The sequence below is a fragment of the Zootermopsis nevadensis genome, unplaced genomic scaffold, assembly GCF_977971745.1.
Source record: "Zootermopsis nevadensis isolate Lab colony 2312 unplaced genomic scaffold, Znev_1.0 Znev_ptg000013l, whole genome shotgun sequence".
In the NCBI taxonomy this organism is placed as follows: Eukaryota; Metazoa; Arthropoda; class Insecta; order Blattodea; family Termopsidae; genus Zootermopsis; species Zootermopsis nevadensis.
This window is the reverse complement of record NW_028259145.1, coordinates 4,833,888-4,860,804: the sequence shown is the minus strand read 5'-3', so window position 1 is coordinate 4,860,804 and position 26,917 is coordinate 4,833,888. Positions and strand designations below refer to the sequence as shown.

The window sequence follows — 26,917 nt, the reverse complement described above, 5'->3', positions numbered from 1 at the left end:
CTACAATACAACAAATCAGAAAATCCACTAAGATTTTTACTACAGAATATTTCTGCTAGAGCAACTTAGATCTGTACTTGGCAAAGTGTTTTGATTTATATAATTTGAGAGTGAACTGGCGGGAGTAACTTATTTTGACGACAAAGAGCATTAAGACTATCATCGACGATGAAACTAAACTGTAAACTGTTAACTACTGTACATGTATATGAATTATCAACTTGTATGCCTCTGAATACTGGAATTGTGACAGATGTATCAATATTTATGTGTGAATTATGATATGTTTCTGAATACTGTTGTGAGTTTCATAAACAAATGTAAATAATTCTCATTTAAATGTAATTATAATTCTTTCCTACACCTCTTAAAACTCCGTGGTACAGAATATTTGACAGTTTAAACAGATATCGAACAGTTCCGGTACAAAGTGTTAATAATACGGTCCTTTATGAACTTTGAATTTCTCATACACATTTGTACATTGTACAAATTATAACAAATCATAATAAATGAGATTTTGAAGTGATTGTGGCAGTGGTTGTGCTGTATGTCATTTGTCATATTCATTGTTCACAAATTCACATTTGAAGAAGTAAATGTGTGTTAAAACACATTCTGAAACTTGCATTTGTGTGTTAAAGTTAGTGTTATTTAATGGTAAATGTGTTCTAGTTTGAGTCAATACTTTAATAAAAAGGTACGTATGACCCACGTAACACTTTTCTGCTTCTGGTCTTACGCGATGATGGACAACACTTGTATCACATATTTTGTATTGTTCCAACAGATCATATTAATACTCAGCCTTTTCCTGGTTCTATATCGTAATTAGTATCAGGAAGAATTTGTAATAAGAGTCACAGTGTCTATTTTGAAAATACATGTGCCTATTTCAAAGTTAGGGATTCCTATTTTAAGTAATAAAACATTCTTAGTGCCTGAACATCTGATGTCTGTTCATGTCAGAGTACTTACAAGAGGTTATCATTGCCATTGAAGTTGACGAAGATGCCGACATAAACAGCCAGGATAGACAGCAGTACGCAGGCCAACGCAACTGTAGCAAACTTATTGACAAACTTTACACCGACGAACACGATGAGGCCCATTACCATCAACAGGCCCGTACCGTAGACTCGAAAATTGTTGTACATGATACTCGCATCTTTGGTGAAGTCCCCAAATATGGATAAACTTGGGGCCATATATGTCTGTAACGAAATTACATGATACATGAGGAATGGTCAGAAAACAAAAACACTGTGGTGTTAAAAGATAATCCCACGTCTTCATGAGGAAATTCTTACGCCTTCACTAGGCCATGACAATACTCACAAGAACTATCTCAACAGCTCCCACAATATACATAGCTGCTGCTAGTGTGGTGCCTGTATAGAACAACATTCCCACTGCACCACCAAATTCTGGACCCAGTGACCTTGAAATCATGAAGTAGGAACCTCCAGCAGGCACAACTCCGTTTGTTGCGATGGCACTCATGGAAATGGCCGTCAACATTGTCTGTAACATGATGCTAAAGTCAGTATGTGGGAACACTTGACTAAATCCATGTTTTTACGAAACCTGAAAGATCATTAACAGATTCACAAACACCCAGAGGCGTAGTTCTAAAAATAAAACTGTTGAGGCAGGTTGAAATAAATGGATGTAAATCATAATATGAGAACACTTTCATTTTTCAATTCAATTCTTTATTATTAGTGCTTAGATCTCAAACAGAGATGTTGGAAGCCAAGCATGTTTTGTTCTGCCAGACTTTTATGCTATACATTTTGTAAGATTATATAGGGGCATATTCCATATCTATGTATACAAGGCACACACCCCCCTAGTCTAGACTATGCAGCCTACGTTAACATTGACGTCTTTGAACGACATGACACAGCAGCATGCAAACACTCATAATAGCACAAGCACACCATCCCAGACTACCCTGGATATTGACTAAAGCCCTAAAAACTCCTCTCATTGGACCCCATCCTCGACCATCTTAAACAACTCCACAATCGCAGCGTTTATCTTTAAGATGTCTATTAATACAATCCTTTGAAACATCAGGTTTTTATACCAGAACATTATAAGAATTTCTAATTTTTTCTATGCTTGTAATAAGTCTCAACTATGTCATCCTCCTTGATTTACTGACTGCCATTATTAGTAGAACAGGTTTACTAAGAACTATTTCTGTCCAATGTGTTGTTACTTCATCTCGATTACGTATGAATATTCCCCTCAGCACTTTTCTCTTATACACAGCTAATTTGTTCTTCCCACAGACAGAGAAATAAAATTTCATTATAATTTTTAGCACACAGAAAGAAAAGCTAGGAACGCTTAAGATATATAAAAAAGATATGTTCTTAGTACCAAACACAACATTTTTCTGAATTGTAAAGCACTTAAAGGAACATACTGACTCCATCTTAAATAAATTTAAAGAACAGGAGGCAAAAGTGGAATATGGCAAAAGAAAACAAGGAGTTCAGAAAAAGATTTATGATTCGTTATATCAAATACTTCAATCTAGGTTGGTGAGACCAGCAAGAACTATATAATTACACAATACAGTGATCCAATTCAGTACATAATAATCACAGCTACTGTTTCCTTTCACGTCAAAGCAAACGAAGAACAGTCGCTGTTAAAAAACTTACTAGAACTTAGTGAAATGGAGCATAGGATCATGAAACTGCCTTCCTGCCATAAATATCAGCCTCTAATTATGTAATACACAAAATATGTAATAAAAACCACTGTCATAATGCCTTCATTTATTTGGCATTTAAGAAGATCAGCTAAATAAACATCTTAAAAACATGCGTTTCTTTTCTACAACAAAAGACACACATTACAACGAAAATATCGTAAGAAAATAAAGTCTCTTAAATGAAACAAATACAGCTGAGCAAAAAGGAAAAACTGACCACACAGCAACAACACAAAACGATGAGGAAACCCATGAATGCGCCTGCAGTGCCTACGACCCATGTGAGACGGATGAATAGGATGACACCAAAGATGTTCTGGATGCACGGCAGATAGACACCAATGAGTGTTCCCATGCGAGCACTCGGCTGAGGCTTGGCATCAGGATCAGTCGCTGCTGGGATTGTGTTACTATAATTGGCCAGAGAGTTGATGAGGGTTGATATACGTGGCCGATCCTCCATTTCCTCCTGAAACACATACGACAGACATGAACATATGCTGCTCTCTTCAGCATACTGACATTCAACAAAGATTCAGTCACTGCCCAGCAAATTAAATTTGAAATCCCAGTGCTGGAAAGTTGACACAGTCTAAAATTAAATTTAATTACTTCTAAAGTTAATAAAGACGAGGCCTTGGACTGAGCGTCTGGATATGATCCTAAATCAATAGCGTTCTTTTTCCCAAAATAAATAAAGTCAAAAACTAATTTTTGAGGAAAAGCAAAAAAACATGTGTAGCTGCATATATTTATTTTACTATAGAATATAACATAACACGAAAATATAATGTAAAATACTAACCATGTTATGCATCTAGTGTAACACAAATCATTATTGTGAACTATCATTATAGTGCTAACAAGACAATGCCTCCAACCTGAATCTGCCTCTAGAGAATGAAGTAACTGCTTTGCTTTGTCTGCATTCATTTCTTCTTCAATCTTGCTCGTCTCCATATTTGTAACAGTCACCTGTTGCTACAGAAATAAAGTGGCTGTCATGCATGTGTACTTAACACAGACTCAGGACAATGTGGGAAACTCCCTGATTTTGTATTACCTTTAACCTGATACTTACTGCAGTGTAGAACACACAATTTAAACAGAACATACAAGACTGTAGAAGGAACATGTTTATGCCAACAACAAAATACGAGCAAAAACTGAATAAGCTCATTTTGGAAAAACCAATCTTCAATTGCTGAATAGCGGAAACCACAAAGCTCCTAATTATGCACTTTTCTCCAACCTACATTAAATTCTCTCCCTTCCTGATCTCATGAAACCTAAACTTTTGTTGCCATGTTCAAAAATTCCGCCACTAGACACATAATTCTTTATTATCCCACTTATTAGTAAGTGTCTGAAGAGGGTTTTTGAGGTTATGTTTTTATTAATTTTTTAATGTCATATCCTTTATGCATGACATAAGTCCTGTTTCACGACTACGGTGTAAATATGAGGTATTCAACAGGGACAGACCACAAATAACACATTAACAGAAAGAAACAATATATATTTTTTATGTTAATTTTCCTAAAAAATTGTTTAAATGCACAAAACGTATCTGTCATTACCTGATCCCCTGATATATTTATCATACCCACAAGTGGTTACTGAAATCACTGCCAGAGAATTATATGTATACAATATTTTGTGATTTTGTCACATTCTGTACAGCTACATAGGAATGAAACAAAATTATTTGTGTGAATGGCGCCGAATTCGTTTATCACATGCAACTGTTAATTTACCGGAAACGGAAGTAACGATCCGGGCAGGCTTTCCTGGTTAAGCCGGTTTCTGCACATTCAGAGCCGTTGTAATGATTTTATCGCTGTTACTACCGTCACAAAATTGCATTCAAAGCCACATATAAATCCAACTTTTTTTTTCGAGTAATTTAACTGATGTGAAAGTCATGTCTGTGCGTTAATTGCATAAATCGAGATTTATGAACGTGAAAGAACATTCGGAAGTCCCATTCATCTATTAAGGATTATGAATGTTATAACGCGGCATGAATATGGAAAGCTAGAAATGGGTCAATTATCTACACATCGAAAGTCTTTTGAACTCTTTTTCATTAAAATATATATTAGTTTGTTTTATACTTGTATAAAAATTTAAGAAAAAACTATACCAACCTTGCGGGGTGTTTCCAAAGGTTAGCTTAAAGCAGAAGCCTCAGTATTTTCAAGCCTCGACCCATGCAAACTGGAAAAGCAGTATCTCCTATCGTATTTAAAAATTCTGTGACGTTGTATGGAGATGACAGCGGAGATTTTTATTCATGAATAAAGTCACATGCCAACTGCATACACGGAAGAACCAGTTACAAAGCGATGTAATTCGTTCGTGGCACAGAAAATGGTTTACAAAAAATATTTCTTAAGATGAATGAAATGTTGTACAGAATGAGGCAGCGTTCATTCATCATTTTAACGATACACTAGTCGACCGCAAGTTCAAAGTAATATGAACTGAAAGACGAGTGTTTACCAAAATAGAGAGGAACACTATGACAATCGCTGCTGGTTCACTTGTTAATTCTTAAAGTTAGAAGCGCTGTGTGTACACCCACTAAGCCTTCGTTTATCGTTTGCTTTACTCCTCCCCGTGAAGACGAGACCCTCTGTGAATACAGCTGCCAGCACGAACACCGTTTGTCTGCTGGAGAGAGGGGGGGGGGGGGGGGGCAGACGGGCGAAATCAGAGGTTGCAATTAAATAAACGAAATCCAATTCCAGTGCACCCAACTTACCGAACTCTGAAAGGATGTAATTTAATGTGTACGTGGGCAACGCTTTTACAATTACTTGAAAATAGTATAACTTATTAAAGCAGGAAGACTCAGCGGTCTCGGGACTGATTTGTACAATGAGCACTGACTTCTTGTCACATCCTATTGTCGCTCTGGAGGACTAGAAAGTTCGTCCGCCATTACTCGTTCTGTTGGATGCCTGTGTCGAAGCAACGAGCATAAGCGTATCCATCCTAGGGTGTGACTTGTGAACACTCTTTGTATTCGAGAGGTGTTCGGGTGGGACATCGGCTATCCTGAGTGACGTTTTAGTGGTCTTCCTCAGTATCTCTAGTCGAATGTGAGTATAGTACCTTCAAATATATGACAAGACAAGGCGTCTCCCATATTTTTCATTTCGCCACACGAAACATTCTATAATTTCACTGGACAGTAAATAAATTTTGCAGGTGTACGTTGTCAGGGCTTCGTAATAACTTATTAAACCAAACGAATGCATGGCACTGTCTTCCTTGAGCTGATGGTAGTTGCTCAGCGAGCCAAGAAATTCCCTACGTTTATGTAACCCGAATGCTCATCACCGTGATCACATAAGGCAGCGACCAGACCACATCATGGCGCACCTCAATCATCAAACTCAGTTCCCCCAAGATCTATTTTAATATTATCCTTCCACCTATGCCTAAATATTCCACAGCCTGGACACTTCCAGCCAAAACGTTATGTAATTTTCCTCCTATGCCAGATGAAGTTCGATTCATCTCGTCCTGATTTAATCATCCTGATGATGATAACAGGCGAGGAATACAAATTAACAAGTTCCTTGTTATGTATTTTTCCCAGTGATCTGTCACTTTCTCTTAACAGTAGGTAACATAGCTCCTTAGCACTTGCTTTAAAATCCTCTCAAATTCTGTTCACTTCCCCTCTTAAGCTGGACACAAGCTTCCTAACTCGTCATTTTGCCTGTGCGCTTCAAAGTTCGAAGGTCACCGGCACACGTGGCGTCCGGTCAGACGCTCAGCTGGAAGGAAATGGGTCTGAGGCAAAGGAAAACACTTGCGTAGGTCGAGAATTGGCACCGTTTTTGTGCAGTCAACGAACCAGATGGTTCTGGCCGATTTGCGGTCGCTCTATTTAAACTGACAGTGAGTTTCTTCGCATTTATATTAACACGAGGAAAATAAAAGTCTGTGGAAATCGAAATGCGCAAAGATTAGTGCGACAGACGCGATTGAAAAGGGGGGGGGGCACTGGGAGCTGATGAACCACATAATGAAGAGGGCGACGATAAAATTCTTGAAATTATTTAACTTCGTATTTAGTCTGGATTCCCAGTACGAAAAAAATTCACGTACAAATCTCGCATATTCCTGCTGTTTGTTGCCCGTTGTTCACTTTGCAATGACAGCGATCTGGTCCGAGTCCTTCAACTGTCTATGACTTCATTACGTACGAATTAAGATTGGATCCTGGTGATCGTTTTAATTACTGAATGCAGCAAGACACGTACTTCAAGGCCGTCGGTACGCCGAAAAATTTCCTATTATTTTCCGCGCTACTGACAGACGGTAGCTAAGATTTTTGAGTTCCTCGTTTGCTTCTGACCTGATGGTTTCAAAATTCCCCAGCCGGATTCGTGCCGTGGATGAGCTTCGTCTCCAGCAAACAAACGACGTAGATCTTCGGTGCTATTTTAGCCTTTTCTGGGAGGAGGCAAAGTATGGTCCACTGATCCTGCATGCCCTTATATATTTACAGAAGAATCCAGATTATTCGACGTAAACGAGATAGAAGGACGGTAGGATAAAGGAATATATCATTCCTACTTTATCGTTTAAGATATTACTGTACGGCACGAAATGTCATATAACCGAAGGCAGGACTCTACTGCGATAAGGTTAGGTTTAACACCAATTTATTTGTGTTGTCTTCAGCACACAAGAATGAATATAGTTGGAGGAAAATGGACAGAAGATGGTTCGTCAGGGCACAAGCAAGAGGGATCGGGTGGCCGGCCAACTTCTTGTAGAGCGTGGGTGAAGTTTCACACCAACAGAAAACATCTTCCGACATCGACTGGTAAGCAACGGATGAACTACGAAAAATTTGGTGTTATTCATTCAGTTCATTGTTGGTGCTGTACGAGGTGCGATCTGAAAGTTTCCAGACTGTGTCAATAGAGGGCGAACCGGATGTAGTACGAGCTTCTGCCGCTAGGGGGTGCGGCCTACATTCACAGTGAATCAGTGTGCCAGCCGGCATCATCGAATTAGCATTTGTTTCTTAGTTACGGGCGTTTTGGTAGTGCATTACACCGACCCTCCTGCGATTTCGGAATGGCGTGTGCATCAAATTTTGCCAAAGACTCGCCAAAACGGCTACGGAAACCTATGAAATGCTAAAGCAAGCATTTGGGGAGTCCGCAATGGGTCGTGCACAAACTTCTGTGTGGCATTCACGTTTTAAAAATGGCCGAACCTCTGTCGATGATGACGAGCGTTCTGGGCGACCATCTTCGAGCACAACGCCCGAAAATGTTACGAAAATTCGGCAGGCCATTCACGAAGATCGACGTCGTACCATCAACGACTTGTGCGACATTGTTGGGATAGGCTATGGGACCTGTCAGCTGATTCTAAAGGAAGAACTCCACATGCGACGCATCCTGTCTGAGGACCAGAAGCAGAATCGACTGACTTCTCGTTTGTCAGGAGCTCAAAGATCTTGTGAGAACCGACCCCAACTTCCTTTCTAAGCTCCGTGTGACTTCTTCCTCTTCCCAAAGATGAAAATTCAGCTAAAGGGAAGGAGATTTGAGACGATAGAAGAGATTCAGGCAGAATCGCAGATGGTGCTTGACAGGCTGACAAAGAAAGATTTCCAGGGATGCTTCCAGGCTTGGCAGCGGCGCTGGGATCGTTGTGTTCACTCCCAGGGGAACTACTTCGAGGGTGATGGATGAATTTAATACCTGAGATAAGTGTACGGGTTTTTATAGGCGAAGTCTTGAAACTTTCCGATCGCACCTCGTATGTAACTAAAACTGTGGTAGCAGAACCCGAAGGTTCAAGACCAGAACTATGAAAGTCCGTCCCTGGACACGATTCGCAACTCTTTCCACCCACGTCCCACCTGTACTGCCCATTTCACCAAGACCTGTTTCAAAGATGTCCTTACATCTCCTTCTCAGTCTTCCAAGGCTACGTTTCTTCCAGTGTGCACTGTATACCCGATCAAAGCGACATGCCCAAGTCAACATAACCTCCAAGACTTCGGCAAGTTCATCGTAAAACTCACCGAGTACAAGTATAGGTTCGTCTCGTACCCAGACACCTTCTCCCGATCCGTGACAAATGGCTGGTCATCGGTGCCATCTCCTGAAAAAACAAAAACAAACATGAAACTATCATTACTTCCACACACATATGCGATATTACCATAGCTATTTTCAGATTTCCGGTACCTGTTTACGAGCCTTTAGGAGCAGTTTTGGTAATTACAGGCAAATTAGAGGCTGCGCGGTTTAAGATACGCACCGCCCTGGAGTGTTATTATGCGTTTTTTGAACGAAGTGCACAGCGAGAACGCGTTATGGGTTGGTCGTGTCTGTCAGGTCGATTGAACTCGAGAACCACTGGACGGATTTCGATAAAACTCGATGTGGAGGTTGTGCCATTCTGCACGGCCTAGATGTAGTACTTTTGAATACCCTACGAACGGTGATAACAAAATGACGGACGAGGAAAGTCGTGAGGTGATCACTGAGGTGTTGCGATCTGGCGGCCATAGTGAGAAAGATCGAACATGGCTGATTTAATACTTCTAAATGCAGTTTGCAAAGAACGCGTGAGGATATAGGATTTGAGACTTTCGCGGCCAGTACAATCAATAAAATCTTCTCAGTCAATCAGCCGCGTTAACTGGTTACCGTAGTAAACAGACGTTTCGGGAAAACCCTGATGATGGGGACAGAGTTGGTTCCCGAAACGTCGGTTTACTACGGTAACAAGTTAACGCGGTTGATTGCCTGAGAAGATTTTATTGAGCGCGTGAGGATATTATGTGCATTCCGGTGCGGAATGCACTTCTCCGAGCTTGTCGTATTAACAGGGAAACGTTTATGACCGTGCGTGTGTCCATAAGTGCATAAATCAGTAACATCATTGCCATGGTAACACTGTTAATGAAGGGTCGGCCATATGGGATAATGTTTATGACTGTGTGTGTTTCGCTTAAATAATTATAACCATTGCCATGGGAAGTCAGTTAAGAGATGCTGGACCATTTTCCATTACTGTCTTTAAAAAAACCCGCTCGTACGTTTGACTAAAAATTGTCATAAGTTATTATTGCCACAAGTGGAAGGTAACCGGTTTCTTTAGAGATACAAATGAAAACCTATACATTCGATCGGTTCTCTGTTTAATGTTAATTGTAAATCAAAAGGGCAGTTGCCCACTGGTATCTGTTAGTGCACGTACAAATTCACAAATGCAAGGACAATAAAAATGTAGATACAGTACTGCATGAAATGCAAACAGGTTATACTTCTTGTATTTCGTTAAATATTCACCCCTTGAAAAAGATCTTTCATACAATATTTTAGATCTTAATAAGAAATAACGATAAATGATTTCTCAGAAATGTACAATTTGATCTTCATGCAAACTTGTGTTGTGCTGGACCGATACGAATACACATTAAGTAAGATTTGAGGTTTTCACAGCGGTGAGTATGAAGATTTCTGTCTTCTGGGTTGTTGCGCTGTGTAGTCTGGTCGATGTTTACCAACGTTTCAGAGGTCATACTGCCTCCGTCATCAGAGTATGAAGATTTCTGTCTTCTGGGTTGTTGCGCTGTGTAGTCTGGTCGATGTTAACTAACGTTTCAGAGGTCATACTGCCTCCGTCATCAGGGCGATTCGGAGGCAGTATGACCTCTGAAACGTTGGTAAACATCGACCAGACTACACAGCGCAACAACCCAGAAGACAGAAATCTTCATACTCTGATGACGGAGGCAGTATGACCTCTGAAACGTTGGTAAACATCGACCAGACTACACAGTGCAACAGCAAAGAAGACAGAAATCTTCATACTCTGATGACGGAGGCAGTATGACCTCTGAAACGTTGGTTAACATCGACCAGACTACACAGCGCAACAACCCAGAAGACAGAAATCTTCATACTCTGATGACGGCGGCAGTATGACCTCTGAAACGTTAGTTAACATCGACCAGACTACACAGCGCAACAACCCAGAAGACGGAAATCTTCATACTCTGATGACGGATTCAGTATGACCTCTGAAACGTTAGTTAACATCGACCAGACTACACAGCGCAACAACCCAGAAGACGGAAATCTTCATACTCTGATGACGGAGGCAGTATGACCTCTGAAACGTCGGTAAACATCTACAAGATCACACAGCGTAACAACCCAGAAGACAGAAATCTTCATACTCATCGCCCTGATGATGGAGGCAGTATGACCTCTGAAACGTTAGTTAACATCGACCAGACTACACAGCGCAACAACCCAGAAGACAGAAATCTTAATACAAATTAAATTCGAAACAACAACAACAACAACAACAAAGTTTACTGCAAATGCTCGTGGCAAAATACGTTAAACTGTTTCAGAGATACTTGCCATCATTTCGTGCAAAGAACGACTAAGAGATCGAGCCGTGCAAATTCGCTCAGTTTTGCAAAAATCATCTTGGCCTGTTTTGGAAAAACGAGCAGAGAGAAATTTCTGCTCAGCTGGAGGCTGCCTGTCTAACGCGGGCTCTTTAATTATCCGGAAACAGTGCTCTGTAATCCACACTACAGTTTCAGCACACGCGCATGAATGAAACCTCATTTCCCAGTACCCAATACTACATTTACAGAAACATCGTTTATAACACAGAGCTCGGGGAATCAAATCACCAAGGTTTCATTTCCAGATGGGCTGCAGCAAAGCTAAGGAATGAAGCTGGCTAATTACACTGCATGCTACACCAGCAAAATTAATATTCAAAATAAGACCCGCAACCCACGTGCGGCCTGCGAGTTTAACCAAATTAATTATCTGGCAGAAGAACCCGGAGATTCAACACCGGGATGTATCAATAACCATCGATGAACAGAAGGTACCTTCCATCTGCCATCTTCACAACACATTCTCTTTATTATTTTTATTCAGTGTTCTGTCTTACGACAGGTCCATTGCTCTGCCCAAAAAGAGCTCTCCAGTTTTCCCTATCCTCAGCTTCTCGTTTTAATTCCTGGAACGTCATCTTCTTTCCTTGTTTAAGGTCGTCGGTTAGTTGTATCAATCTTCTTCCTAGTCCTCTCTTTCCTTCAACCTGGCCTTCGGTGATATCACTCATTAATCCATTCCTTCTCATAATATGTCCCAGCCAGTTAACTTTCCTTCGTGTAATAGCCTGCAGAATGTTTCTTTGCTCGTTGACTCTCCTCAATACTTCTTCGTTGGTCACTCGATCCGTCCACCTGATCTTCTCTATTCATCTCCAACATCACATTTCAAAACTCTCCAGGTATTTCTGTTCCTTCTTCCTGAGTGTCCAAGTCTCTGCTCCATACGTAACACTTCACTAGTCTCTTCTTCATCTCCAAGCCAAACTTGCTACTGAGAAGTATCCTCTTCTTGACGAAAGCTGCCTTGGCCATGGCTATCCTTGCTTTTACTTCCTTGGTGCATAGAGCACATTCTCTTTACACCATCTTAATGTTATATTTCAATTTCCTGATCATTCAAGCGGACGGCATACACGACGTTTCCGAAGCATGCCTGTCACATCATAGCCGCTTAAGCTGCCCTCCGTCCAGATGACGAGTTTAAATCACGTTTGCCACCCACTGAGAATAACTGCCATCACCTGTTTCACGCGTTAAGAGTCAGAGTTAGAGCCGACCTACCTACTTCTTCTTAAAGTGCCTATCCTTTCCGGATGTTGGCGATCAGCATAGCGATTTGAGCCCTCCAGTGGACATCGAGAACCAAGTTTTTAGGTTGTGAAGCCAGGAGATTCTTGGCCTGTCAGGTCCCCTCTTTCCAAATACTTTTCTCTGGATTATCAGCTGAAGCAGCCCGTATTTATCACTATTTCTCATGATATAACCAAAATATTCCAACTTTTTCCTTTTTATGGTGTTAACAATCTCGAGTCTTTGCGGAGTTTCTCGAGAACTTTTTTAGAGCCGACCTACTTACAGACAGGCGGATTGTGAATAATAAATTAAGAATTCGGTGCAGCGTAACATATTTATTTTCCAATTGCAACTGGTACGTTCTCGGATTGCGTCACAGTTGATTTTACCACCTGCGCTGTTGAACACTCGAGACAATTAATTAGTCGCTGTTTAACCCACGTGTCTGGGAAGAGCAGTTCGTCGTGAGGAGACAAAATAGGAAGGAATAGTCGTCTAGTAGGATGCACCGGGTTCGACCCACGTACAAGAAGACCTCCACAAATCCTCTTCATCGATATATTTAAAGCACGGATACATGGATCAAGTTCACGGAGACAAGAAGATGGTTAATATCAGTGTATCACGGTGGTCTAGCGGTTAGAACGCTGGCCTTGTAATCCTGGGGTCTCGGGTTCGATTCCCGGCGGTGCCCGAATTTATAACTTGGGTTGGGCAAGGCCGTGGTCTAGGCAACACGGAGTTTTCCTCCGGGGGCTTCCCCGGTTTCTCCGTGGCATCCCAACAATTACTCCATTCACACACAGAAGAAGGCAATGGCAAACCACTTCTGGATCATCTGCCAAGAACGTATATGAACAGGTCCCAGTCCGAGAAAAGGATGGAAGGATCCTGTTCATATGGACCTGTCGTCAGACAGAACACTACAAATAAAAACAATAAATAAATCAGTGATACATACGTTTCCTTGGATACTTACGTGTGTGTGTGTATAACCCTGTTTAACGATTAGTTTTAACATTGTCCGCGTAACGGACAATAGCAACGGTGCCTTGCGGTCGTGTAGACGTTTTAATGGATCTTTTAGAGCCAGACTCTGTATTAACACGTTTGTATAATACGTTTAAATGTGTTTCAGTGTGGTCGGACAATAGGAAGAATTGTATGTTCTTGATCTGTTCTGCAGTTACCAAAGTACGAGCCCAACAACAAACCCCCGATCTGCGGTATGAACAGTTCTACCGACTGACTGGCTACACAGGCTTCTATTGGGGACGACCAAATTCGAAACACGTTGCAAGTCGCTTGCAGTTTCACACACAGGGTCCTGCACCGTTCCCTGACTGTACCTTGCGAGGACGAGGAACTTATCGGATTACCACGACACTCAGATGTGCAATTCTGTGACGCCTGGGGAGGGGCCGAGGGTGAAACATGAAAGCGGAGTGTAAAAAGGAACTAATTTAATGGAGACACGATGTTGAGGTTAGAGGAAACCGCGTGTCTCAGTACCAAGTGTTCGTGTCATTGAAGTCACTGCGAGGTGTGCTTTGATGTGAGGATCGACAGAGCAAATCGACTCTAGGAACGAGAGAAAGTGTTCCGTAGCCCATTAGGTAGGCTGCATATTTTATGGAAAATCAATTAAAAATTTTACTTTACAAGTTTTCATTTTAAATTAGCAGCTGTCTCACACTTAGTGTCAGAGAAACAACTTTTATGTTATACAGGTAGGACTCGCTTTACGCCGCTTCAATTTACGCCTCTCATAGATCACGATTGGAGGGGGTGATGAGTCATGACTCTGCCCGACTTCATAAACTATAATAGTAAATGATAAACTACAGCCTAAAATTTAAATAATTAAACAAAAAACAGAATATAAAATGCGACTAGAAAAAGCAAATTACATTAACCACTGACTAAGAACTGCAAGTGAACTGACAAACATGCACTGGTGTATAGAGAACAGGACGCCGAAAGGTTAAGTCTGAATGGTCCTAACAGTGGACAGTGGGATGTGAGATCTTCTGTAGCAACGACCCTACCTGGGAGCGGAGCTCAACCGTTAAGACAGGAATTGATACAGTTCTACAGCCATACTATAACTTATTATCATAAAAGAAGAAAACCAAACAGACATCTATTCTATCGTTTTTAAAACAGTAAAATTTCTTTCTTTTTTTAAACATTATTATCTTAAACATAATACAATTTTTAATACTTAAATTTCATAAAAAAAAACATTTTTCAAGTATTTTGTGTTGATTACTAAAAATATTGGAACGGAACCTAATGTATTTACATATGTTCCCATTATATTTTTGCTTCAATTTACGCCGGAAATCTCAGGAACGTAACCCCGGCGTAAACCGAGTCCTACCTGCATTTAAATGTAATATCACCGGATATTTTCGTATATCACTATTCAGCCAATCAACCGCCAGGTTCACAGCAGGCAACACAAAACTCGCCAATGAATTTGGCCAGTTCAGTTCAATCCACGTTACAGTAACCCGTTTCCTTAAGGCCTATTTTAAAATCACCGTCCCATATCGTCAGCCGCACGCCTGATTCAAAAATTCATTTTCACATATCTGTGTTAGGAAAACAGCTTAGATAACTAAGTTTCTCAGCATGAAAGTTCCTTAACTTCCCACGTATTTAATCTATCTCAGATCCAATCATTTTCAACATCTTATTTTCACGTATATTAAATTACATGTGACCTAATTAAAAATATTCATCTTGTGACACAATCATTTCGAAATAGACCACACGATAACATAAGGTAGTATAGTTGCGTCATATTGTGAATTAGGTTAATATTTTAATATTTTCCGTCAAATCACAATTTTAATAAGATAATAAAACATAAAATATTTAAAATATCATTTCACGCTCCGCATCGAATGATCGATTTACAAATTGGAACGTCTCTTACGACATGTTTCGATTATATTTAACCGTCCTCAGGTATAAATTAGATTGGTAAATTTAAAACTCGAATTACAATCATTTACAATGTTATGTAGTTTATTGAAATGTTCTTATCAGATTACTCTTATATATTAGAACGAAGGTATTGTTTTTATGACGTGGTTCATCTGATGTTCAATATTAGTCGGTGATGAGTTGATAGAGACATGATGTGTCTGGCGGAAGACATCTAGAAGTATTACTGTGTCGGGTCGAGGTTTAATACTGAATTCACCGACTAATATTGAACATCAGATGAACCACGCCATATAGAAAACAATACCTTCGTTCTAATATATAAGAGTAATCTGATAAGAACATTTCAATAAACTGCATAACATTGTAAATGACTGTAATTCGAGTTTTAAATTTACCAATCTAATTTATACCTGAGGACGGTTAAATATAATCGAAACATGTCGTAAGAGACGTTCCAATTTGTAAATCGATCATTCGATGCGGAACGTGAAATGATATTTTAAATATTTTATATTTTATTATCTTATTAAAATTGTGATTTGACGGAAAATATTAAAATATTAACACACGATAACAGTTTATAAACTAAAAAGCTGTCCCTAAACTAATTTTACTTTGAATACCAGCTGATACAATTTTGTCAACTTTCCACGACGTATTGACTTAAAACAAAACAACGATATATTTGGTGTCGATATGAAGGGCTTATTGGTGTTACTGTAAATTTATTGCAGACACTGATATTTTATTATTAATATAGTCAGTAAGCACACAAACAAACCAACAAATATTCTATCACGTCCCTACGTTACTTTGTAAGGAATCCAGAAATTAAATTACATTATGACTTCAAAGATCTTAAAGACGGAAAATATGGCGATCATGCGAATTACACGCATTTTGCTTTGTGCTGTGACTATAGGAACTGTAGTGTTCAGCAGCAAACTTTATAAAGTGTCAGAGTCGGGGACAAACCATCAGTGCCTCAGTATCAGGGCTTTCAACGGCACCTAAACAACTAACGATGCAATTTGGGGCCACTCACGACGATGGAAAATGTGAAGAAGCAGGTACGAGAAAGAACTGCAGTAATGAAAAAGCTACGGATGAGGTAAAGAGAATGAAATGAGGGAGAAAAGACGAAACAAAATAAAGATTGGAGGGAGAAATAAAGGAAGAAAGAAAGAGACACAAAGAATGAAGAGTACAAAGAGAGTAGAAAACACGGGGATCAAGGACATGCCGACGAACGAAACACAAATTTTCTTTTATATAGAAAAAATATCTACAGGGTGTGTACAAATTATTTTTATAATTTCACTCTTCAATTAAACCTTTACAGACACATACTGTGGTCTCCTTTCTTCAGGGATTTCCGACTAAAATTCTGTATGAATGTTACTTTGCCAACGAACTTAACTATACATTTCATTACATTTTCCCCACCGACCTTCTTCAGGAAACGCGAAGCTACCGGCCTCGTCTCGAGGCTTCCCACAGCCTCCTCTGTCCAAAACATGAGGCCGGCGCATCATGGAATCTACTTTTAAACATAGCTGTATCACACGGTCCTTGTTTTTTGATAAATGCATGACGGTGGGATTCGAAGTGGGTTACTATCGAATATGCCACTAGCATTCAATCTAATTTTCATACTTTTCACGTAAAATGCTCTTTTGTTTTGTAATAGGATGAATAAGTCAAAGCAGATGAAACGATATTAAACCAGCCTTTGTTATTCACAATAGGAACAAGTTGAAACATGCGGGCAAACAGACGCTCGGCTCTTAATTTTTAGGCAAGCACCTGTCGGCATCTTAGCAACGAGACTGATTGGCTGGTTCAGTGGTTCTCTGAATAACGAATTGTAAAGTGACTCTGAAGTGCCTCAATTCGCTCAGCTGTGGTCAATGAACACGGAATGTAACTGGAAGATGCACCAAGATTGTTGTTTATTCGAGGCTTGTGGGCAAACGTTTTAGTGAAGATAATAATAATAACAATAATAATAATAATAGTGCTGAACTACTTCACGATACGACCCAGTGGCGGACTCTTTTAAACACGGCGATAAACTTTGAATTGCACGGAGGATTTCTCGAGTAGATTATAGAATACGAACGGGCACAAATTGTGATGTTCAGCCTTCATCTTAAAGTTATAGCTGTATTTAATACTTTCTTTTTGTCGCTGGTTGTTGATTACGTTATGTTATGTTAGGTTAGGTTAGGTTAGGTTAGGTAAGGTAAGGTTAGGTTAGGTTAGGTTAGGTAAGGTTAGGTTAGGTTAGGTTAGGTTAGGTAAGGTTAGGTTAGGTTAGGTTAAGTTAGGTAAGGTTAGGTTAGGTTAGGTTAAGTTAGGTAAGGTTAGGTTAGGTTAGGTTAGGTTAGGTCTTAGTGGGTCTGATTACATTGACGAAACGTTAGATACCTTGAAGCAGTGTGAGGAAAATTCTTGATGAAAGTCGTAAGAATTTCGGGGTAAATTTCCCGCGATAACTGGCAGCAAAATGTTAAGTTTAGATAAGTGAAATGGCGTCAGGTAAGATGAGAGAAGTTCTGAGAAGGTAACTAGAGTAAGGGAATATATCTTCATATTTGGGTGGGACAAGCTGTAATACCTGAAGGATTGGTTAGGTTAGTAGAGCGCGATGAATCCGTTGGCTTCGTCAGGGAGACTCCGGGGGAAGCTATCCGCGCACAATGGATTAGCAATCAGATTAAGTCACATTAACGAAATTTAGAGCGGGACTGAATCGGATTACAGCAACTTAAAACTGATTAATTGATCACAGGAAGCGATTTCCGTGGGTCACATTTAATAGTTTTCATATTCTAGTAAAGTACTAGAAATGCTGGCTTTATTCAAGTATCGCACAAGACATATCGGGTAGAGGAGACTAGCCTAAAATTAAGCATCACAAATATAAATACAAAACTAGATTTACATAATTATTGAAAAGAACTATTTTTAATTTAACAATGTTTTCTACAAATGAATTATCTTGTCATCGTCCCCCTCCCCCACATCAGCAGTATTCTCTTAAATTGAACTACAATTCCTTCAACAAAATAACATACGCGATTTACTAAATGTTCACCACATACCTCAATACTTCACGTATGTTGATGACATTTTAATGATGAGCTATATATGGAACACTCAAATTCACGAAACTTTAATCGATTTTAACATTAAACTCTCGTCAGAATTTATAGTGCAAAAATAATCCAGTAAAATCAATTCGCTAGATATTACAAACTGAAATTATCCCCCACGAAATTAACATACTTGAAACCCAGATAAAGCAGAGAAAAAATAATTACATACAAATGAAGATACCTTAAAATCCAATGAATTACACGAATAAAAAAACTCAAAGAACAAAATGAAAAAAATACCTTTATAATAAAACAATTGCGATAAAGAATGAGACACATTCACATGTTCTCATAAAGAAATAAAAACTATCACAAAACAAGTAAACGACTCCCTAACCACCACGAATGGGATTTCGTCCATTTTGACGAAACATTTTTTCCTCTCAATATCATCTCCGAGTCTGCCAACTTCTCCGTATATTATCGCACATAGATGCAATATGCCAGAATTTTTTTTTTTTTTACAAAATGATAATTAATATGAGCTAGCTTCTGCGTGAACACGGACGCGTTTGAACAAAATTAGGACAAAATTCTTTCCAAGACTTGCCCATTTTAATCCACGTAATTCCATAACTCGTGAACTTGAAACACTCGGCTCTGATGTTGTGACGGCGAAACTTCTAAAGAGGTTAGGCCGGTTTAGATGGGGGGGGGGGGGGGGTTTGATTTGGGTTGACCTCTTCTCGCCACCACACGGACGCCCACTCGGGCTGTAGCTACGGATTCGGTCGGCAACGTTCTCTCCGGTTGGGCACCTCCTTCGAGGTGACCTTGGTTTGTATTTATGTCCGCGTTATGGTTACCCGTCCGGAGAGGTATTAATTTGTTGTGTTGGTGAACGGGGCAACCACCGTGTTTTTCGGTTTTTCTTGGTCCCTCGGGGTGGTTAAGGCCGAGTCGTGGGAAGTTTTTTGGTTCTTATATGTTTTGTTTGAGAGTTTCCTTGTTTGTAGTAGGGTAATCAATGACCCCGTGTAACGTGTATGTATTATAATTTGTCTTAAGACAGTAAATTGTTTTATTTTCAATTTTACTTGGCTGTGTTTTGAGTACACTCTTTTTCAGGGGCGTGGGCGAAGTGAACCAACGACATATAGAACTGAAAACCTCCTCCCCCCCTTTCGACTATTGTTTAAAAGGGGAGACTGGATCACTTTCAAAGAAATTCTTCAGTGCCAATTTTCAAAACTCCACGCTCTGCAGACATACGCACCCTACGTCGATGATTACACCTTAGGCGGGGGTGGAGTACAGACTTCTGAGTCTGCTAATGAACTCTTTGTACCGTGGGGCCCAGGGGGTGTCAGAGGAGGAGGAGGAGGAGGGACCCCCCCTTCTCACTACTGCAGTCACACAGCATCCAGACCCCAGAGATGTAAATTTGTGTACAGTCCAATACACGCTGATGCTGATCCTGGAACTGAACTCATGTTCGCCAGCGAACTACGGAAGACAAAGGTCTTCTGTCACTTTGAAGAATTAATTGCAAGATAACAGTGCCGCAATATCTTTCTTATGAACAACACAGGCCTGCAGTTTAACTACGCACTGCTTGAAGATAGGTTAGAAATTATGCAAAATCCAAATGTGATTTATGTAAGGCATAAAAAATTATGATCTTAAAATTCAAGTAATGAAACAAAATAAACTAAGAAGATATCCGTCTTCTGGGTTATTGCGCTGTGTAGTCTGGTCGATGTTAACCAACGTTTCAGAGGTCATACTGCCTCCGTCATCAGGGCGATGAGTATGAAGATTTCTGTCTTCTGGGTTGTTGCGCTGTGTAGTCTGGTCGATGTTCGACCAGACTACACAGCGCAATAACCCAGAAGACGGATATCTTCATACTCACCGCTGTGAGAACCTCAAGTCTTACTATAAAATAAACTAAGTTCCGAAGGACAAGAAGAAAACACAGGTAGATGAAAGAGAGAAGTGGCAGATAATAACAAGTTTCCCATTTAAAACAATACAAAACCGAAGTCAACCTAACCTACGCAGAATGTATCACAGTAACTTGGCATGTCTGGTTCTAATGTGTAAACGAATCTACCAAAACCTACATTTCAGAATCCTAAATTTAACCAAGCCAAGGAGACAAGTTTACTTTGTTCCACTTTCTTTTATCAGCGTTACGTGACGCAGCAGACTAAATATGTAAATCGGATTGTGAAACATGAAATAATTACAGAATTTTGAAAGTGACCTACTTTAAAAATTAGGATGTTGGCAGAAGGATAATATAGAAATGAGCTATTGAGAAATGTCAAGGCACTGGTAGGACTGGTATGAAAATAAAAAGCACCAAGAAGTCGTAGGCTCAAATTACATTCACTCAACAAATTTCTGGGGTCATTAAGTACTTTAGGAGGAGGCTGGAGGGACGGACACATGTACGGTCACACACAGTAAAGTTGTTTCAGTTATAAATTCTAAACAAATGACCCAACAAAAGTTAGAACGATGTCATAATTATAACAGCAAAAATGCAGCAGACTTGGTCCTCTGACGAACTGCGGACGACTGTGGGGTCTCTTCGACCACAGCGTCACTTAAAGAGTGAATTAATAAATCGTAAATGAACATATTTAAGACTGTTGGTGATACTGGCATCATCATCATCATCATCATCATTATTAGCGGTAATAATAGTTTTTGTATCGTTGTTGTTGTACTGTAGGTCTACTCTCTGGTACACACAGAAACCGATTTTAAACATTGTCCCACGTTTTACCGGTCCGTGCCTTGTATTCATGGTTTATTTAACGACGCTGTCATCAACTCAGACAATATGATTAATGAATTGGAAATGATGAGTCGGGAAGCGATAGTACTATAATTCAAGGTACTTTTCCTGCATCTCTTGGGAGGGACTGCGAAAAACTTCAGTCAGAATAGCCAGTCCCTTGGCCGGGAATTCCGGAATACGAAACAGAGGGTTGTCAGCCACTGTTCATTGAAGTGTAAGAAATTACAGGATTCGATTACACCTCCGGCCTTCATAGGACTTTGCAAGGGGGGGGGGGGGGGGGTCACACTCCGGTCCAAAGAAAGATCCACACGTGTAGTCGGTTTCAGTCTGACGTCACACGCCAATAAAGTATCGTTTAATTGAAGGGAAATGAGGGGCACATGAAGTCGAGACTTGACATTCGTCCGCTAGGTGTCGTCCGTGTCTCACATGAGTGGACGTAAGAGTGTGTAGAGGTCGTACCCGATGTCAGTACACGGAAATGCGTCCCTGCAAACAACGGCGTATGACGTAAATGAGGAGTCCCTGAAACCTCGGCGTCGAATGGTTACATTCTGACAAAGTTGACGTCGAGGATCTACAGTCCACTTCTTTTACTGTGACCAAATGAATAAGAATAATATGGGGCATGTAGCACGCGTGGAATTGTTTGCAACTATATTGGAGTGTAAATCTTCTTCTTCTTCTTCTTCTTCTTATAGCGTTATAACCCTGTGTGGGTCTTAGCTTGTTCGATGAATTTTTTCCATTCTGTCCTATCATTCACAATTCTTCTCCATCCCCTTACTCCCATCGTCCTCACATCCTCCTCCACGTCGTCTATCCATCGTTTCCGTGGTCTCCCTCTCATCCTTCTTCCCATCGGTCTCCATTCCATCACTCTTCTAGTTACCCTGTTTCCTTCCATTCTTGCAACATTGCCAAGCCAGGCTAACCTTTTGCTTTTGATTAGCCTCACTATATCTGCTCCCTGTATGATACAATCTAGTTCATGATTCATCCTAATTCTCCAGGAGCCATCACTATTCTGTATTGGACCATAGATTTTCCGTAATATTTTACGTTCAAATATTCTAAGTTGTTGCTCATCAAAGCTAGTTAATGTCCAGGCTTCACATCCATATGTGACTACTGGTCTTATCAGAACTTTATAGATTCTCAGTTTAAGTTCCTTCCCCAATATTTTAGACTTCATTAAATTCTGATAGGCATAGTAACATCTATTACCATTCACAATACGTGCTTTAATTTCATTAGTTACTGAATTTATAGTATTAATCTGTGAACCCAGGTAATTAAAATTCTGCACATGTTCAAAATTATAATGTCCTATTCTCAATTTATTTGTGACATTTCTTGCTGCTCTTGTAACTTTCATATATTTTGTTTTTGATTCATTTATTTTTAGCCCCCTTAATTCTGTTTCTTCTATCAATTTTAATACTGTTTCTTCCAGTGCAGCTTTATTCCTGCTAATAATAGCTATATCATCTGCATATGCACTCACGTGTGTTGATTTTATGCCTAATATTGGAGTGTAAGTAAGAAGGAAAAATACGAAATACGACGTGAGGATGTGAGCTAGATTTATCTGGTTGAGAACAAGGGACCGGTGGCGGACTATTGTAAAACACGTTAATTAACCTTAGGGGATGTTCTTACGAAAAAAACTCTGTACACTGTAGGCGGTTCTTAGTAAAGGAGGTTATAGGAAAACAGAAACGGATCAGAGATGTAAATAGACGACTGTATTTTGTTTTTGACTAATTACACAGCTCGCAAATGCGTTTTTCACGTTTCTTAATGCGTCAGTGGCCTAGGCGTTTATTTACTGCTGAAGAAACTCGGTTGTTGACAAGCTATCACAGTGCAGATAACACACAGCACGAGACAGAAGCTATTTTCCTTGCATGCAATTAAATTATTCGCTCCCCTGGAGACTGGTTCAAGTATTACAGTACGTTGTAGATCTCAATGACGTCCAAAATTCTCTCTTTCACTCATGTTTTGTAAGACGAGTCGATTTTTTTTTTTGTGAAATGTGATCAAATTAAACCTGGTCTTCATTTTAATTAGGATTTATAATCGAACGCTCTGCGTGAAAATAAAGTCAAACCCACAACAATCAATATAAGAGGACGGGCGAATCTGGAGACGCCGCAGTTCGTATATTTTTGCTGCAAATCACTGAACTAGTTGATGTTTCATAACGGCGCCAAAAACATCCCTCAGTACGACACATTGGCTAGCAGATCAGCTAACCACTTTCTTCGTAATGTATGCTTAATAAAATGTCACATAATACGAGGTGCGATCGGAAGGTTTCAAGACTGCGCGTATAAAAACCCGTACACTTATCTCAGGTATTAAATTCATCCATCACCCTCGAAGTAGTTCCCCTGGGAGTGAACACAACGATCCCAGCGCCGCTGCCAAGCCTCGAAGCATCCCTGGAAATCTTTCTTTGTGAAACTTTCCGATCGCACCTCGTATGTGATCTTCATTAGATTTGGATCAAAATAACCGTATCTGCAATTAATTTACATAATTAACATAACTGGTTCATATGGTGTGCACAATCTGAATTGGTATGCATAATTCTACTGTTACTGATATTGACAACTGGCAAATATTTATATATTTAATGATATTCAATGCAGTACCCGTTCATTTAAGATGCCGTATCTCAACTACACAATGTCGAATGATTGGACAGTTAATTCACAATTCACTAGAAATCAGACTGACTTTATTTGGGGTATTTTCCCGGCATACGTCTTAGGGGAAATGAAAAGGACCAATGAATATCTTACTCATGATAAACAGGTCACCAGACCGAGATTTGAACCTGCTGTTATAAGTGAAAATGTGTATATATTATATTTATCTGCCATAGAATTTCATCTTCCATTTTCAATGACCTCCCAAGGAAATAATTACAGTAGTTTGTAAAAATCAGAGCATTAACACGTGCGATTTGCATTTTCCGGTCCCTGTTTAATTTAAGCCGCCTACAATTACGCCGATGTCCGTAACAGGCCGAGAGGGAGGGGTTCAGTTTAATTAAAATAACAACATTGTAAGGCACGCAAGTTCGCAGAAAATTTCATCAGTTGGTATTTGACTTTTGGAACGTCCCATAATTTTTAAGTGCAACACGAAGTTTTGCGTACCACTTCGGTTCGCGCCACCTAGTTTGGGAACTACCGGGAGGTTACGAAAGTGATATTATCGATACACCTTGTAGCACACGAGAGAATTAAGTACGGAACTGGAGAGAATTCACTTTGAGAAACCTACGCGTTGTTATTATAATTCACAGCACAATTACCAGAAACTAGGAATTATATTCAGAAACCAGTCAGAGGCGTTTATTTACATCAAATATTTACCAGCCATATTGCGTATAATTTCATTTAAAACGTTTCAGAATTCTAGGGATGAAAACCTAACGATGATATAATCTAAATTCCAAAAATTCTGCTGGTTCCATAAAATCATGTTGAGTCGATTTGTAGATTTTTACCAACATCGCCAAACATGTTTTAACGAAGATTTCATTCTTATGATACAACTGTTTTACATGACGGTTAATTAATTAACAAACTTTAAACAAACTTTAGTGCTAGGGTTTGAAATACGTGTAGGCTGTTAGATGGTTCTGAACTCTTAATTACTTAACAATCTATTTAAACCTTTATTATTCCACATCGTGTACTCACATATTTGAAATGTTCTCTTATACTGAACCCACGTCTTCACAAATGAACGTTCTTAGATTTACTAGTTATTTTATAAGTCGCTGGAAACTTCAGACTTGCCGGTGTGTGGAGCTCCGTTTCCAACAGAAATGGAGCACCTCGGTGCTGGCAGGCTCGCTTGTCAAACACTTGACTTAACAATTCAATACGTTTACCCACGTAAACTCATAGCTTAAGAGTAAAACCCATCCAATGTCAAAAGTGAGGTTTTTATTGCTGGAAGGGCTAATAATTGTTAATTAAATTGTGTAGTACATTTTATATTGTGTAGCATCTCTAGGTTTATTTACATTAGCCTTAATCATATCTTCAAGACGTTTCACACACAAAACAAGGAAGATTTGAATCAATTTCAGAAGTAGATGAAGCACATTCTATTATGACAGCTGGCACCTGACAATAATTTTGCCGCCACGGTGGTCTAGCGGTTAGAAGGCTGGCCTTGTAATCCTGGGGTCTCGGGTTCGATTCCCGGTGGTGCCAGAATTTATAACTTGTGTTGGGTAAGGCCGTGGTCTAGGCAACACGGAGTTTTCCTCCGTGGCATCCCAACAATTACTCCATTCACACACACAGAAGAAGGCAATGGCAAACCACTTCTGGATCATCTGCCAAGAACGTGTATGAACAGGTCCCAGTCCGAGAAAAGGATGCAAGGATCCTGTTCATATGGACCTGTCGTCAGACAGAACACTAAATAATAATAAGATGAGGTGGTCTAGCGGTTAGAACGCTGGCCTTGTAATCCTGGGGTCTCGGGTTCTATTCCCGGCGGTGCCCGAATTTATAACTTGTGTTGGGCAAGGCCGTGGTCTAGGCAACACGGAGTTTTCCTCCGTGGCATCCCAACAATTACTCCATTCACACACACAGAAGAAGGCAATGGCAAACCACTTCTGGATCATCTGCCAAGAACGTGTATGAACAGGTCCCAGTCCGAGAAAAGGATGCAAGGATCCTGTTCATATGGACCTGTCGTCAGACAGAACACTAAATAATAATAAGATGAGGTGGTCTAGCGGTTAGAACGCTGGCCTTGTAATCCTGGGGTCTCGGGTTCTATTCCCGGCGGTGCCCGAATTTATAACTTGTGTTGGGCAAGGCCGTGGTCTAGGCAACACGGAGTTTTCCTCCGTGGCATCCCAACAATTACTCCATTCACACACACAGAAGAAGGCAATGGCAAACCACTTCTGGATCATCTGCCAAGAACGTGTATGAACAGGTCCCAGTCCGAGAAAAGGATGCAAGGATCCTGTTCATATGGACCTGTCGTCAGACAGAACACTAAATAATAATAAGATGAGGTGGTCTAGCGGTTAGAACGCTGGCCTTGTAATCCTGGGGTCTCGGGTTCTATTCCCGGCGGTGCCCGAATTTATAACTTGTGTTGGGCAAGGCCGTGGTCTAGGCAACACGGAGTTTTCCTCCGTGGCATCCCAACAATTACTCCATTCACACACACAGAAGAAGGCAATGGCAAACCACTTCTGGATCATCTGCCAAGAACGTGTATGAACAGGTCCCAGTCCGAGAAAAGGATGCAAGGATCCTGTTCATATGGACCTGTCGTCAGACAGAACACTAAATAATAATAAGATGAGGTGGTCTAGCGGTTAGAACGCTGGCCTTGTAATCCTGGGGTCTCGGGTTCTATTCCCGGCGGTGCCCGAATTTATAACTTGTGTTGGGCAAGGCCGTGGTCTAGGCAACACGGAGTTTTCCTCCGTGGCATCCCAACAATTACTCCATTCACACACACAGAAGAAGGCAATGGCAAACCACTTCTGGATCATCTGCCAAGAACGTGTATGAACAGGTCCCAGTCCGAGAAAA

The 26,917-nt window shown here is 40.2% G+C and overlaps 2 protein-coding genes across 12 annotated transcripts in view; one reads left to right on the top strand and one right to left on the bottom strand.

Annotated features, from left to right (window-relative positions):
• kcc (solute carrier family 12 member kcc) overlaps positions 1–26,917 on the bottom strand; it is a 412,357-nt gene that overhangs the window by 46,539 nt on the left and 338,901 nt on the right. For 9 of the 11 annotated variants that reach the window (XR_015535047.1, XM_087348454.1, XM_087348456.1 and 6 more), the window contains 4 exons: positions 8,799–8,878; positions 2,949–3,200; positions 1,339–1,524; positions 979–1,214 (listed from right to left, as the gene is read on the bottom strand). Coding sequence is in view for 10 of the 11 variants with exons in the window: in XM_087348454.1 (XP_087204580.1) it covers positions 979–1,214; positions 1,339–1,524; positions 2,949–3,200; positions 8,799–8,878 (754 nt within the window). In the remaining variant the exon portion in view is untranslated. Of the gene's footprint in view, positions 1–978; positions 1,215–1,338; positions 1,525–2,948; positions 3,201–3,612; positions 3,713–4,311; positions 4,536–4,881; positions 5,371–8,798; positions 8,879–26,917 lie in introns of those variants that run through there. The other 2 variants (XM_087348462.1, XM_087348461.1) reach the window with 2 other exon arrangements.
• On the top strand, positions 5,748–14,105 carry LOC147873851 (uncharacterized). Its single transcript, XM_087348463.1, has 3 exons — positions 5,748–5,838; positions 7,436–7,580; positions 13,633–14,105. The coding sequence occupies exons 2-3, from the start codon at positions 7,445–7,447 to the stop codon at positions 13,851–13,853; spliced, it is 357 nt and encodes a 118-aa protein (XP_087204589.1). The 5' UTR covers positions 5,748–5,838; positions 7,436–7,444; the 3' UTR covers positions 13,854–14,105.